The sequence below is a fragment of the Eurypyga helias genome, unplaced genomic scaffold (genome assembly GCF_000690775.1).
Source record: "Eurypyga helias isolate BGI_N326 unplaced genomic scaffold, ASM69077v1 scaffold6739, whole genome shotgun sequence".
NCBI classification, from domain to species: Eukaryota; Metazoa; Chordata; class Aves; order Eurypygiformes; family Eurypygidae; genus Eurypyga; species Eurypyga helias.
In genome coordinates this window covers 1362-14820 of record NW_010270010.1, presented here as the reverse complement: position 1 = coordinate 14820, position 13459 = coordinate 1362, and the positions used below count along the sequence as shown (strand labels likewise).

At 45.7% G+C, this 13459-nt stretch overlaps 1 protein-coding gene across 1 annotated transcript; it reads left to right on the top strand.

Moving 5' to 3' along the window:
* Positions 1-242: 242 nt before the first annotated feature.
* Positions 243-9487, top strand: LOC104514552 (pumilio homolog 1-like; the record flags this gene model as incomplete). Its single annotated transcript, XM_010158273.1, has 5 exons — positions 243-439; positions 4039-4177; positions 5690-5833; positions 6778-7074; positions 9183-9487. Coding segments are annotated over 5 exons (1082 nt in total), but the record flags the coding sequence as incomplete, so codon positions are not given.
* Between the last annotated feature and the right edge of the window lie 3972 nt (positions 9488-13459).

Below are 13459 nucleotides of genomic sequence, written 5' to 3'. Positions count from 1 at the left end.
GTACAACAATAAAAACATGGAATTTCAACAGGATTGCTGGTAGCAGCCTTTCACCTCATCCAATAAGGTAAAAGCAAGTACAGATGAAATTTCAGGTCTGACTTCTAAGCTTTTTAAAAATGAATAATACAAATGCCAGAGTCCCTCCATATTTGCAAAGGATTTAAAGCAGAACACCTTGAAATAGGATTTGTTAAACCAAATATGACGAGGGGGTACTTCGGTGACCGTTTGCTGTGTAGTGCTTGTCACGCTGCAGAAGCTCACTGATTCCCTTGGTGTTTCAGGCCCGGCGGTTGTCCCTCACCAGTACTATGGAGTTACGCCCTGGGGAGTTTATCCTGCCAGTCTCTTCCAGCAGCAAGCCGCCGCCGCTGCCGCCGCCACTAATTCGGCGAATCAGCAGACCACCCAGCAAACCCAGCAGGGCCAACAGCAGGTAAGGGGTAGGGTCCTTTGCACACCGAGCCCTTTACAGGGGGGACAGCCGCTTTGAATAATCTGATTTCTCTTTCTCAACGGCTGCTCCTGGCCCTCGGCTGTAACTGAGGAGAAGGGCAGAGCCGTAGGCCTCTCTTAAAAAAAGAGAAGAAACATCTGCATATTCTGTTACTTCTGCATCGTGCACGTGGAGGACAGTGCACCTACAGTTGTGGTGGTGAATTGTTGTGTGGGAATGCTCTGGAGAACAATCTAATCAGTTGGTGAATGCTGCTGAGCAAATGCAGGCTGTTGGCATGCAAGTGGAAATTGTCATCTTAGGGTCTGCTTTTGTGCCCATCACTGCAGCTTGAAGGCTGTGGAGATAACATGTGTCCAGTACTGAATGTCAGCAAGTGTGTTCTTCTGTGCAGGATGCTGTCCAGTATAAAATACTGGGGTTTTTGTGAAGACTAAAATGGTCAAAATAACAGCTGAATGAATTGGTTTGATATCTGTGTGAGGACTTGGAGACAAAAGACGAGTACAAAAAGAACCTCACTGAATTTGACGTTTTTATAAGAACTGTGCAGCTCTTTTGCTTTAATCTACACAAAAATTTGGAGAATTTGACACCTAAAAGGACAAAATTAATGAATCTGGTGAAAGGTTTTTCATATGAACTGCTGTTACCCCATTAAGGGTTTGAGATGAATATTGAGACAGTTAAATGGTCTTTTTTTTTTAAAAAAAAGTGATGAAGGGGTCTCAGGGCTGCGAAGGGAAGCTTTTCCTTACGTACTTTGTACAGGATGTGTGCTTGGTGGGGTTTGCCCCATCCACCTCTTCTGCCTTAATCCCTTGGCAGTGAGAGCATACTGTATTATACAGCCTGTACTGCTCTCCTGCTGGATTGTTGTGCATCTTTGTGATGAATCACTGTGTAATTTCTTGCTCAGGATCCTCCCTCCCCCTTGGAGTTTAACTAGGTTAATTTTCCTAACTTCAGTTGGGTAAAATAAGCATTTTGAAGGTCTGGTATTTAATCATAGTTGTACCTCTGATCCAGACGACACAAATGGGAATCTGGCAGCTACTGGAGCGGGTGGAAACTGAGAGACTGGCACACAGATTGATAGGGAACAATAATTCTCTTTCTTTACTATAAAAAAGCCATCCTAAACATCTTATTAAGTTGTATGGGAGCGCAGTTTATTAACTTGCTATTTAAATTGGCATTTAAGAAAAAAATCCAAACTTCCAGACTGAAGTGATGGTTGCTAAACTCATGTATTTAAGTTAAATGCTGGAAGGATGAGGTGTGTCCCATTATCCTTGGCTTGGTTCTTGTTCCCCTTGGACACACGGCGAATACATCCGCTCTTCTCCTTTCAGCCCCGAGCAGGGCCCGTAGGATGGGTGTCAGGAGCCGGACTTGGGCTTCTGTTACCGGGCCAGACCCCAGCTACTTTGTCTGGTATTTGGTTAAGGGCTGGTCCTTGCCTGAATTTGGCTTTATACAGTTTTATCAGCCTCTGTCCCATGGTACTTTCTGCTTGGGAACAAAATGGGTTCGTTATCCTACTGAAAAGGGAGGAGGCTCCTTTCTCACGGTAACGCAAAGCCTTCCTTTCTGGTCCCTGCGTGTCTGAGGTGGCAGTTGTCAAAGACAGCAACTGGCAGCTGAATTTCTTAGCTTCTGCTTTGAAAACTAAAACAAAACCCAGTGCTGGGTAGCAGCATAAGGTGCTTTCAGATAATCAAAGGAGTGATGTTTCACGCCAACGATTCTGGACCAGGAGTCAGGAGGAGAGCACGTTGCTCCTGACAGAGTTAATCTTCAGACCTCCCCGCCTGGCAGGTCACGGCCAGGAGCGTGTTGAACAGGCCTCTGGCACGCACCAGTGCGCACAGGTAAAACGGAGCTGAGTGTGTGTTAAAGCCGTTTATGCTTTGGCATTCAGACTGGGGGCCTTTACTCACGAGGAAGGCGTGTGCCAAGACAGCTTCTGCAAAGACTTAGGCTATTAAAATAAAAAATGTCCATCATCAGTAGCCTTTATAATATCTTTCATTACTTTTATAGCCATGAAGCGGGCATGAGTGGGGTCCATGAGTGTTGTTTTTATCGCAAACCTTCCATCCGTAAGAGGATACGGTGTCTATTTTTTGGATGAAATTTTTCCAAGAAGTGCTGAGGCAAATGTTCTGGGAACCTAGAGCGATGATTACGGACAGTTGATTTGTGATGCTTACGACACCTTAATAGCGTATTTATAAAAACGCCAACACTTCACTTCCTGCAGCCTGCCATCCGTCACATACATTCTGTACAGTGCCCTTGCAGGAGCATGCTCGCCAAGCAGCTGCATAGAATCATGGAATGGTTTGGGTTGGAAGGGACCTTAAAGATCATCCATTTCCAACCCCCCTGCCATGGGCAGGGACACCTTCCACTAGACCAGGTTGCTCCAAGCCTCATCCAGCCTGGCCTTGGACACTTCCAGGGATGGGGCATCCACAGCTTCTCTGGGCAACCTGTCCCAGTGCCTCCCCCCCCTCTGCGGGAAGAATTCCTTCCTGATATCTAATCTAAACCTCCCCACTTTCAATTTAAACCCATTACCCCTTGTCCTGTCACTCCCTGCCCTTGTAAAAAGTCCCCCCAGCTTCCTTATAGCCCCTTCAGGTACTGGAACTTGTACCTGAAGTTCAGGTACTGGAACCTGTGAGACTCTGTGCTGAAGAGTTCACATCCAGGCTTTGACAGCAAGAACAGATTGAGATACATGTCTGAATCAGTTAACATCAGTATCCTCTCCCAGCACACAGTCACTTTTTCCTTTTAGGAACTTTATCGGATGCCACACACGATGTTACTTTTTGTGACAAGGCATGCTGAGTACCAGAAGATGGCTTTTTTAATAAGCTGACCTCGCTAGTGTGTGCAGACTCCTGCCTCACCTTTGAGTAAAAGGCTTTTGCAAACACAGCCTGTCACAGGTAATTACAGGAAAGGTCAGTTTGCCATCTTCCCTTTTGAGAGCAACATGTGCTGAAACCACAAGAGCTACATATAAAAGGCGGTGTGTGATCTTCGGTCATTATTTCCGATGAGTAAGTGTGTGTCACTGGGTTGCTGGTTTCAGTGGGGGCTGGCAGCTTGGAAAAACCCGTGTCACCTCATGTCATCAGCCCCCAGCTCCTAAGCTGGGCTTTTTAAGGTCTCTGCTCAGGTATGCTTTCAGCAGTGCTTTTGTGTCAGAGACCACGTTTCCTGAGCTGGGCCAGGTGACTTGCAAACAGTTGTAACCGGATGAGTGTTGAAGGTATCTCAGGAAATGGAAGAGGTCAGATGATGAAGCGCTTCTGGATTTTGCTCAGTAAGCCTGAGAAGGGATGTATTATTTAATTTTGCTCTTCTGCATTTATCCATGGCGGGAGTGTAGAGGCTTGTGGTGGAGGCAGGTCTGTCCTGAGTACAGGGGAGGGGTTGTTACACGCTGGTTGTGTGCGAGAACTTCAACTAGACTGCTACTGATGCTCCTGCAAGTGTCTGTGTCTGCAGCTTGCTCCTAGGTCCCAAAATACACATCGATGTTCCTCTGTCTTCTCCAGGTTCTACGCGGGGGAGCCAGTCAGCGTCCTCTGACCCCAAATCAGAACCAGCAGGGACAGCAGACTGATCCGCTGGTGGCTGCTGCAGCTGTCAACTCTGCCCTGGCCTTTGGACAGGGGCTGGCAGCGGGGATGCCAGGTAGGGGCTCCGAGCGAGCTGCGACTTTTCCAGTGCCCAGGGAGATCCAAGAAAATCGTATCTTGTGTCTCTGCAGGGTGTCAGGTTTGCCTGGCATTCAGCAATGCTTTGTTTTTATTACTTTTTGGTTTTAATCTGTGGGTATACAAGGCTTTTTCAAGAGGCTGTTAGATGTGAACCTATGACCCTCTGCAGCATTTCCATCAAACCAGGGCTTAGGTCCCTGTGTCACAGATGAAAAGGAACGTTACCGTCTGTATTGCTGCACGGGTGTGTGAGTTGCTTGCGTACCCAAAGGAATTGATGGCCCCTACTGAAAGTTGCTTTCAGATTTTTCTGTGGATAATGTTAGCTTATGTGATCTTTATTTTAAAACCTGAGAGCGAGCTTAGTCCCATTCATTAGCCTTATCTCTCCATCCCTGCCAGGTGCTTGACCGTAACAAAATAAGTCCCCTTCATAATTTCTCCCATGCAAATACTAGGGGCTTAAAAACAAGAAAAGAAAACCAGTAAAAGGAAGCAGGGGTTTATTGTAATGTGTAATTCTGCAGGAGAGGAGCTGCTGTATGAATTTTAGCTCTGATCCGTGAGGCTGCTGTGACATTCATTTATACAGAATAGTGTTGTAATGGCGAAGGGCAGGCATAAGGGTTCTTTTGACTGTGGGGAAGTATGTCCTGCTGGTCAAGTGTAAGAGATCTGGATTGTTTCAGCCCCTGGTCTTCTCACTGGAAGTGTCACGTGGTTGTGGCACCGGGCATTTTTGTAGCTTTAGAACAATGTTGCTGTATTAAGTTACAGACTGACTTGTAATGTGCATGTTTTCCAGTAATCCACAGATTTCCTTAAATCTGCATTATTGGGGTTTTGGGGGTTATATTTGCAGAACAAATATTCACAGAGAACATTCTCTTTCTGACCTCACCATGGAGAATCACTTCACTTTTTTCCTAAAAGTTTTATTTAACTGTAGAATTATATAGCGAGGTACCTGAAGAGCTATATACTGCTGAAAACTTGTTTCTCTGTATATTGCCAGCATATTTGATTTAAGAGTGTTTATATGTATTAAAAGAATGCTTTATGATACATACCTTCAGAAATACACAACTTCAAGTTCCGTGTCTTGTTTGCATGTGTGTGCACACTGAACAGCTTCAGGGTGCGGAGGTGCAGTGTGCTCACATACTTGAACACGGGATACTCAGAAGGGAAAAGACCTTTTTTTATCCATATAACTGAATTCACACAGCGGGCCATGCTAGTAAAGTAGGTTCAGGGGAGCGGGGCGCAGAATTCTTCTGTACCTGAAAGTCTTACTAGTGTAATGTCATGGACCGTTACTGTGGATTTTTTTTTTTCCCTTTAGGAGAAGCAGAGCTGTCGTTGCTTTTTCCATTCAAATTTTCCTTTAAAAATCCTATTGCACTGTACTCCTGAAGACGATTGATCTGCCACGTGTTGTGCTGCTTGTTACCTTAACCTGTGCGCCTGTAATTTGCCTCTTCAGGTTACCCAGTGCTGGCTCCTGCTGCGTACTACGACCAAACAGGTGCTCTCGTGGTGAACGCGGGGGCCAGGAATGGCCTGGGGGCCCCCGTCCGTCTGGTAGCCCCTGCCCCAGTCATCATCAGCTCCTCTGCGGCACAAGCAGGTGAGTCCCGTCCCGTCCCATCCTGCTCGTCCCTGGCAGAGGGTGGACCTGCAGCCCTCTGGGTTCTGCAGGCAATGATGACACACTTGCCCTCACTGAGATCCGTTGCAGAGATTGTTGTTGAGAACGTCCTCTGTGCTCACTGTGGGCTGAGCCTCCAGAACAGCCTCAGAGAGAGGTAGCGTCCCGTAAACTCTGTTACAGTTTTGCAGAGTTGCATGACAGTTATTTAAATGTGTCTGCTAGCATCTAGTTTCCCACGTAATGAAAGGTTTTCACCTGGGTAGAACTCCCACATGCTCACCTTGCGTAAAATCTTACATGCCTGGCCTTTGCCATGAGTTGTTCTGGGTTTTATTAGGGTTCTTTGCGAGTTCAAGGCTTCAAAAGGATTTTTTCCACCAGAATTTGTGCGTGTAAGCAGTCTTTGCCAGTGTTAGAGTACGAAATGGGCCTTTTAATTGTTTCCTTGTAGCTCTTGTTTATTTTGCTTTTCCTTTTACTTTAGAACTGTCTGGAAAAGCAAAGTGCTTGCTTTTGATGTTCTCGGCACCACAGGATTGCGTTTTGTGCTCTAAAATTTTGCTTATTTCAAAACTTGTGTTTCTTAATTGGCTATTGCGAAGCATGTGGCTGTATTGATTTGAATCTTAGATCTTAGGAGAAAGGGAGCATTTTTGTGTGTTTGATGGGGGTAGCTCTAATACTACAAACAACAGCACTAATAGCCAGGCATTGTTGGCATTCACTGGGTCTGTGCAAGACTTGTGGAGCTCAGATACACAGCAAAGAGAATTTCTGCAGAGTTTGTGAAAGGGAGATCTTCATCTTGAGGGGAAAGAAAAAGATCTATAGTAAATATAAGGAACCTGCTAAGTTTTAACTTCCAAAACTGCTCTGAGAATGGATTTTTCAGTCTGTGCTTCCAATTACTTTCTCTGTAGCGGTTGCAGCGGCTGCAGCTTCCGCCAACGGGGCAGCGGGCGGCCTGGCAGGAACGACAAACGGACCGTTTCGCCCTCTAGGAACACAGCAGCCCCAGCCCCAGCCCCAGCAGCAGCCCACCAACAACCTGGCATCCAGCTCGTTTTACGGCAACAACTCTCTCAGCAGCAATTCCCAGAGCAGCTCACTCTTTTCTCAGGGCTCTGCCCAGCCTGCCAACACTTCCTTGGGATTCGGAAGCAGCAGCTCTCTGGGTGCCACGCTGGGGTCTGCGCTGGGAGGCTTTGGGACAGCAGGTAAGAACAGCAGCTTCTACGTGGGGAGAAAGGAGAGAAGCAGGTCGCCCAGTAGCTGCATTTGGAGCTCATGAGCTGCGGGAGCTGGCTCGGGTGCACAGGGCTGCTGAGCCCTCCTGCATCCACCCGAGGTTGCAGGGCGGTTTTCCTCCAGGGACTGCTGTGGCTTTCAACATCTGCAGCGCTTTCTCTTGAAAATTCTTTTAGTAGATGATACAATTAGAAGCACAAAAGTCCTGAGTTTGGTTTGTTACACGCATTACGGGGTGTCCCCTTGTTGCTACAAGATTAAGTTTTTTAACAGCTCTGGATTCCCGTGCCTTCAGCTCCTTGTGCTTGCTGGAGATAGTGGGGAGTTTGCTCCAGTGGTAACCATCTGTGTGTGAGCACAGACCTCAGGATAAGGGCTAAGTAACTTCGTGTGATTTTAAAAAAGCTGCTCTGAGATGGTTCCCATGCTTTCTTCTGGGAATTGTTTCTATCATACACCAAAAAAGGTCACTTGTGGTTGCCAGCCATGTTACATACATGGTTTGTTTTGATTTGTTAGGCAGCTGGAGACAAAGATTTTCTTTTTTTGCAGAATAAAACCAAACCAGAAAGATGTCTGGGGGTTGGTTTTTTTTTTCCCCTTAAGTTTGTTGTTTTGAAGTAGAACAATTGTTTTAATTACTGCTTAGTCTCTGAGGTAGTAATTGATGGTTCCCATGCTTTCTTCTGGGAATTGTTTCTATCATACACCAAAAAAGGTCACTTGTGGTTGCCAGCGTTACATACATGGTTTGTTTTGATTTGTTAGGCAGCTGGAGACAAAGATTTTCTTTTTTTGCAGAATAAAACCAAACCAGGAAGATGTCTGGGGGTTGGTTTTTTTTTTTTCCCTTTAAGTTTGTTGTTTTGAAGTAGAACAATTGTTTTAATTACTGCTTAGTCTCTGAGGTAGTAATTATGTCCTGAGCTTTCCTGCTTTCATCAGTGTGAAGGGCAAGTTAAAACATGCCTTTTGAACCTTCTCGATCAGGAAAGACTGAGGGACACACTGTCACTGCATCTGATCAGTTTTAAATAAAAGTTACCCTATTTTCCTTAAACCCAGCCTGAGAATTTGATCCATCTTGGATTCAGGTAAACACAGAATTCACGTCTTTCACTTCAGTTTGTTTAACTAACAGCATTCCATTACTAGTTTGCTCAATGCCAAGCTGCACGAACTTGTTTTCCCTCAATCAATGAATAAAAATGTGAGACCATTGCTTCTAGAACTTGTGTTCAGTCATGAAAAATGATTAGTTCATTACAGTTAACAGTTTCACTATTTACTAAACAAGATTTTAATGCAAAATTGATTTTTTTTCCCTCAAGTTGACAGTGCATTTGAAGAGTTTGTATTTGACTATCAGAACTCTTCAAAAAAGTGTTGGGTTTATGTGTTAAATTGAATTCTGATTCCATCTCAATAAAGCTTGGTGCAAACAGGAGCTGTTTTCTAATGTAATGAAAGGTGAGCACAAGGATTTCAAGTAAATGTACACGAAGCAATACCTGCTGTTAAGTAAACATGAATAGATAAAACATCTTGTTGGATTTGTTTTAGCTGTAATGGCCAAAGAATAAATATGAGGCAGTGCTCCTAGGGCAATTTAATATCTTCTGTTAAACTAAGTGCTGTGCTGAGGGGAGAAGAGCTCTGAAGTATGCAAACCTTCTCCTGAAGGTCCCGCAGCCAAGCGCGAGTGCTTGTCTCCAAAAACCCACGTGGTTGCTCCCGTTTCGTTCTGTCACTTCCTTTAGGTCAATTTTTATCTTCTTGGCCTTTCTGCTTGTGGATTTTTGGAGGTGTATTTCTCAACGTGTTCTTTTGGTATAAAAGCTACCAAGCTATAAATGCAAAGACATCATTCAAGCTAATTATTTATATTAGGGATTTCTGCTCAATCGTTAACATGGTTTTAATTAATGCGTTTCATTTGGGCACATGCAACACCCTTAGGAAAGCAGCAGCCTGGTTCAGAGCAGTAGTTCATAGCCATTGTACTGGCTCTCCAGCTCTCTGGGTGTCTCAGGCAGCTCGTTGACATCACACCGTTTTTCTCTCTTGCTCTTTCCAGTTGCTAACTCCAACACGGGCAGCGGCTCCCGACGAGACTCCCTTACAGGGAGCAGTGACCTGTACAAGAGGACATCCAGCAGTTTGACACCTATAGGACACAGTTTTTATAATGGCCTTGGGTTTTCCTCCTCTCCTGGACCCGTGGGAATGCCTCTGCCCAGCCAAGGACCTGGCCACTCTCAGACTCCACCACCTTCCTTGTCTTCACATGGATCATCTTCAAGTTTAAACCTGGGTAAGTGCCACAGTGCCCCTGTCCCTGCACTGCCGCTTGCTGCTCTGCACTCCCTCGGTGCGGAGTGAACACCTCGCTGCTGGGTGGGTGAGCTGCTGCTGCCTCCTTGCTGCTCCACTCCTGTGGCAGGGACCCTGCTTTCGCAGAAGCTGGTGAAACACCAAGCAGGAGTTGTAGGACCTGTGTTACGTGTTGTGTCTCTGACAGCAGTTCAGCTGTTAGAGGAGGGTTTCTGTATTGGCCGCCTTATTGCCTTGTCTCTGAATTATGGATAACAGTTCCAAGTGTTTGAAAAACAGTTTTTCTCGCACGCATCTCAGTAACACCACCAATTGTTTGTTATCCTTGAATAAAATAGTTATGGAGCACTGATCCTTAAACTTGTCAGATGTTTTAAAATACCCATTAAGATAAAAGAAAATAGAGCTCAGAGTACAGTTTCTTCTTTTAACCAAAATACACAAAATTACCTGGAGCAGTGCTTAGCTTTTAGCTGAAGATTTTGTGAGTTTGCTTTTGAAGATTTCCCATCAGCGTGGCCTTATCAAAAGCATGTTGGTGCATGGGAGAGGCTTTCTTAATTTTGGTAAGATATGTTGCTTCATGCAAGCTACGTCTTCTGGAAGAGATTCTAGCTGGCCCACGTATAATAAAATAAATCTTTAAAATAAAGAAAGCAAATATTAAATAATAAAGCTGTGCCAGTGCTCACCTGGACTTCTGAAGTGTTCATTTCCAGGCATCATAACAAGTAAGATAGGCTAGTTGTTGCATCCGCACCAGATAAATTTGTATTTGCTCAGAAAATTACTGTGTTTTGGTCGTGTCAATGATCTGTCTGGATTTAAAAAACCTTGTGGTTATCAGAACAGTTTTCCATGATATACACACTCATCAAATACTATATTTATCATTTTTATTATATGCATGTGTGATAAATTTAACACTGCCTGAAGGTTAGCATGGAATAGGAATAAATATGATTTTTTGAGATCAAGTTAAGGTTTCCCATCTTTCCTTGTTGAGAGCTGTAATAGAATTGGAAAGGTGTTTAGCTTTATTTATGCAGCTGTACGGTCCTTAAGCTGACAGTTAAATAGCTACAATAAATTAATGCTGAAGACTAACCAGATTCCAAATCTGGCACTAGAGAAAGTCTGTTGCCCCTGCAGGCAAACAAAAGAGCGAATCGTAAGAAACTGGATCAGAGGAGGGTTAACCGGTTTGAGAACAAACTCTGGAAAGCAAGTGGAGTTACCATTTACATCAATGGGTTGTGCCCCAGAGCAGTTAGCGTGGGTCTTCCCATCCTGCCAAAATATTCTTCTGCTTGTAGCCAGGTTTCCTCAGTGGCTGACGTCATGCTCGGTAATGCGGCAAGAAAAATCTCCTACAGGACAGCTTTGCATTTGGGTGGTCTTCACCTTGAGCCCCATAAGGATAATTTAATTTTTTTATCTGTCACCTGTAAAGCAAGGCAGTGTTTAATGTAGTCATCGTTTTCTTTGGTTATAAAATAAGTTTTACTGCTATAAAAACAGCACAGGCATTGTTTTTCCTTATAAGAAGCTTGAGGCTGACTCCTTTTCTATTTGGGAGTGGTATCAGAAGTAGTTAGTGATAAAGAGGACAAGAACTATTTCCAAATACCTAAAACTGAAAGGACAGGTGGGAACACCCAAACATGGTGTTGGCAAAAAGGGAAATCAGAGCAGTCAGGTTTAGAACCACGTCCTACCACTTGAGTTACGCGGCGGGGAGACAACCTGGGAGAGTCACTTCAGGTCGCTTTGATTTTAGGGTTACACCTCAGGGTGACCTGAGGAGTTGGCATTAAATCTGGCTTGCAGTCGGCAGATCTATGGTTAAATGCAGTGTGAGCTGGGGGTTTGACTTTGTCCTGTCTCATGGATGCGCAAGCCAATCATTTGTTGGGTTGGTGGTACGTGTAAAGATTCAGCTCCGGCTCTTCTGGCTTTCTGGAAGCTCGTAGCTGTGAAAAATGGTGTGTATTTACCCAGCTAGGGTTTTTGTGCTGTTGTAAAGTGACCTTGTGAAGTATCTGGGCAATCACAAGTACCTGAAATAACCGCGCAGCCGGTTCTTACAAAAAGAGCTACTGGAGGAGGGAGACCAAGCGACGTACGTGCTTCAGACGGGAAGGGGTGTGCGACATACGCAGCTGTGCATGGCTAGGATAGAGCAACTGTAAGTAAACACGCACTTTTGGGTGCCCAAGGCAGCAGGGGCCCTCTTCTTCCCCAGTACTGATCAAAATCATAGAATTATAAATTCCTAAATAGATTTTTTTTTAATTATAAAATTTGATTTTGGCCAGGTTACGCTACACATCAGTTCATGCAGACCCCCCAGGCAGTTTTTGTCAGCCCTTGGCAGCTGTAGCTGGCATGGTCGTCCCAGTAGAAACACCACGCTGCGGGCTGGGGCTGAATGTGTCCAACTCTGAGTTTTCCCAGTGTGGAATGGGGATCAGGATTTGCAGCGGACAAGTAATTATTTTCATTTTACGATTTTCTTGCGGGAGCTGCTTGGGAGAGAGCTGCCCCATGCTGTAGTCAGCCTGTAATTTAAAAGGCAGGCTCAGTGTGAGGAAGCTGATATACGCACGTGGGAATTTAACTTACTCGAGGTTTTGTGGGAAAACTGGCTGGGGAGTTGATAACCACTTAGTGGTGACTGGCTGGGAGGGCTGTGGGGCTGCATCTCTCTGGGCAGCTGGTGGCACAGCCTGGCACGGGGTTGCCTGGGGTGACAGGTTGGGGCAGTGATGCTGGGGGGTGTCTTGGGGGCTGCTGGTTCCTGCCCTTCCCGTCCCTGGGAAGGAACACGGGTTCCCCTCAGCTGGGCGGGCGCTGCCTGGCACCTCTGTGACAAGCCCTCCGTAGGGGACAGCAGTGGGGATGACATCTTCTCTGTCTGCTTTCTCACAGAGCCATCATTTCATTTTCCTTGTTTTCCAGTTGTTCTGGTACTTCTCTACTGGGAGCTCCTGCGTTGCAGAGCAATTTGAGGGCTTTATGAAAGTCCCCTGGAAGCTTGCTTAAGAAGTGCTTTGTTTTCAACAGCAGCCTTTGTGTTTCTTCCCCCGTGTTTTCCTTTTGACTCATCCTTTCATTGGCCTTTCCTTTCCCTGAAATCAGTAGTTCCTTCAGGTTAACATCTGTCTCGAGTGTCCCAGCAAGCACCAAGAAGATGACTTACCATTTCAAACTAGGGAGCACTCACTTGTTACCGCCGTGGTGTGGGTCTGAGTAACGCGTCCGCCTTGGAGTCCCCAGGATAGAGTCTCTGCGCTTTGTCCTCCTCAGATGCAGGTTTTTCCTGATGTAGCCCAGGCACTTTTAAGAAAATATGGTCACTATGTTCAGAGACAGAATCACACCACAGCTGTCCCTTCTGTACAACCTCTACGTGCTGCACCCAGCGCTGGTTTGCTGTCGTACGTGGATGCTGAGTGCTTGCGTGGGCAGCCTGGTGTTAGCACGATAGGAGGTCCCCACGCGGTTTGCAGACTCCCTTTTGCAGTTGGTTGTGGCTGAGGACACAGGAGAAACTATCAGTGCCAACATCTTGCAGGAGTCCTGTCCCTTCTTGGGTGTTTTTGCCCCTTTATTCCACCCTGGTGTCCCTAAGAGCTTCAGGAGCTTCCAGCCCCTGTGAACTGCTCTCCAACAAGACCCCACTGAAGTCTGGGATGTGGCTGTATTCCTAGCCACATGTTGACATAAAGGAGCTTGAAGCACTCGAGGTTTCTGGCCTTTGGTGGTTGACAGGTAGGTTTCAGAAGCACTTGCTTGGTTTGGAAACCTATTCCCAGTATGGTGTTGAACATCACTGGGAGACCTGCAGTCGGCATCTCCATCAGGAGAGAGGTGGCTAGAAAACTGGAGCACTTGTGGTTTATTTTGAATCTCCAGAAAGATCAGAACGTTTTTCTCAGAAAACCATTGACAGAGAAGACTTTGCACAAACTCTTCTTTCCCTGTTAACTGGGAGATAAGGCATAGGTGCGTGCTAGA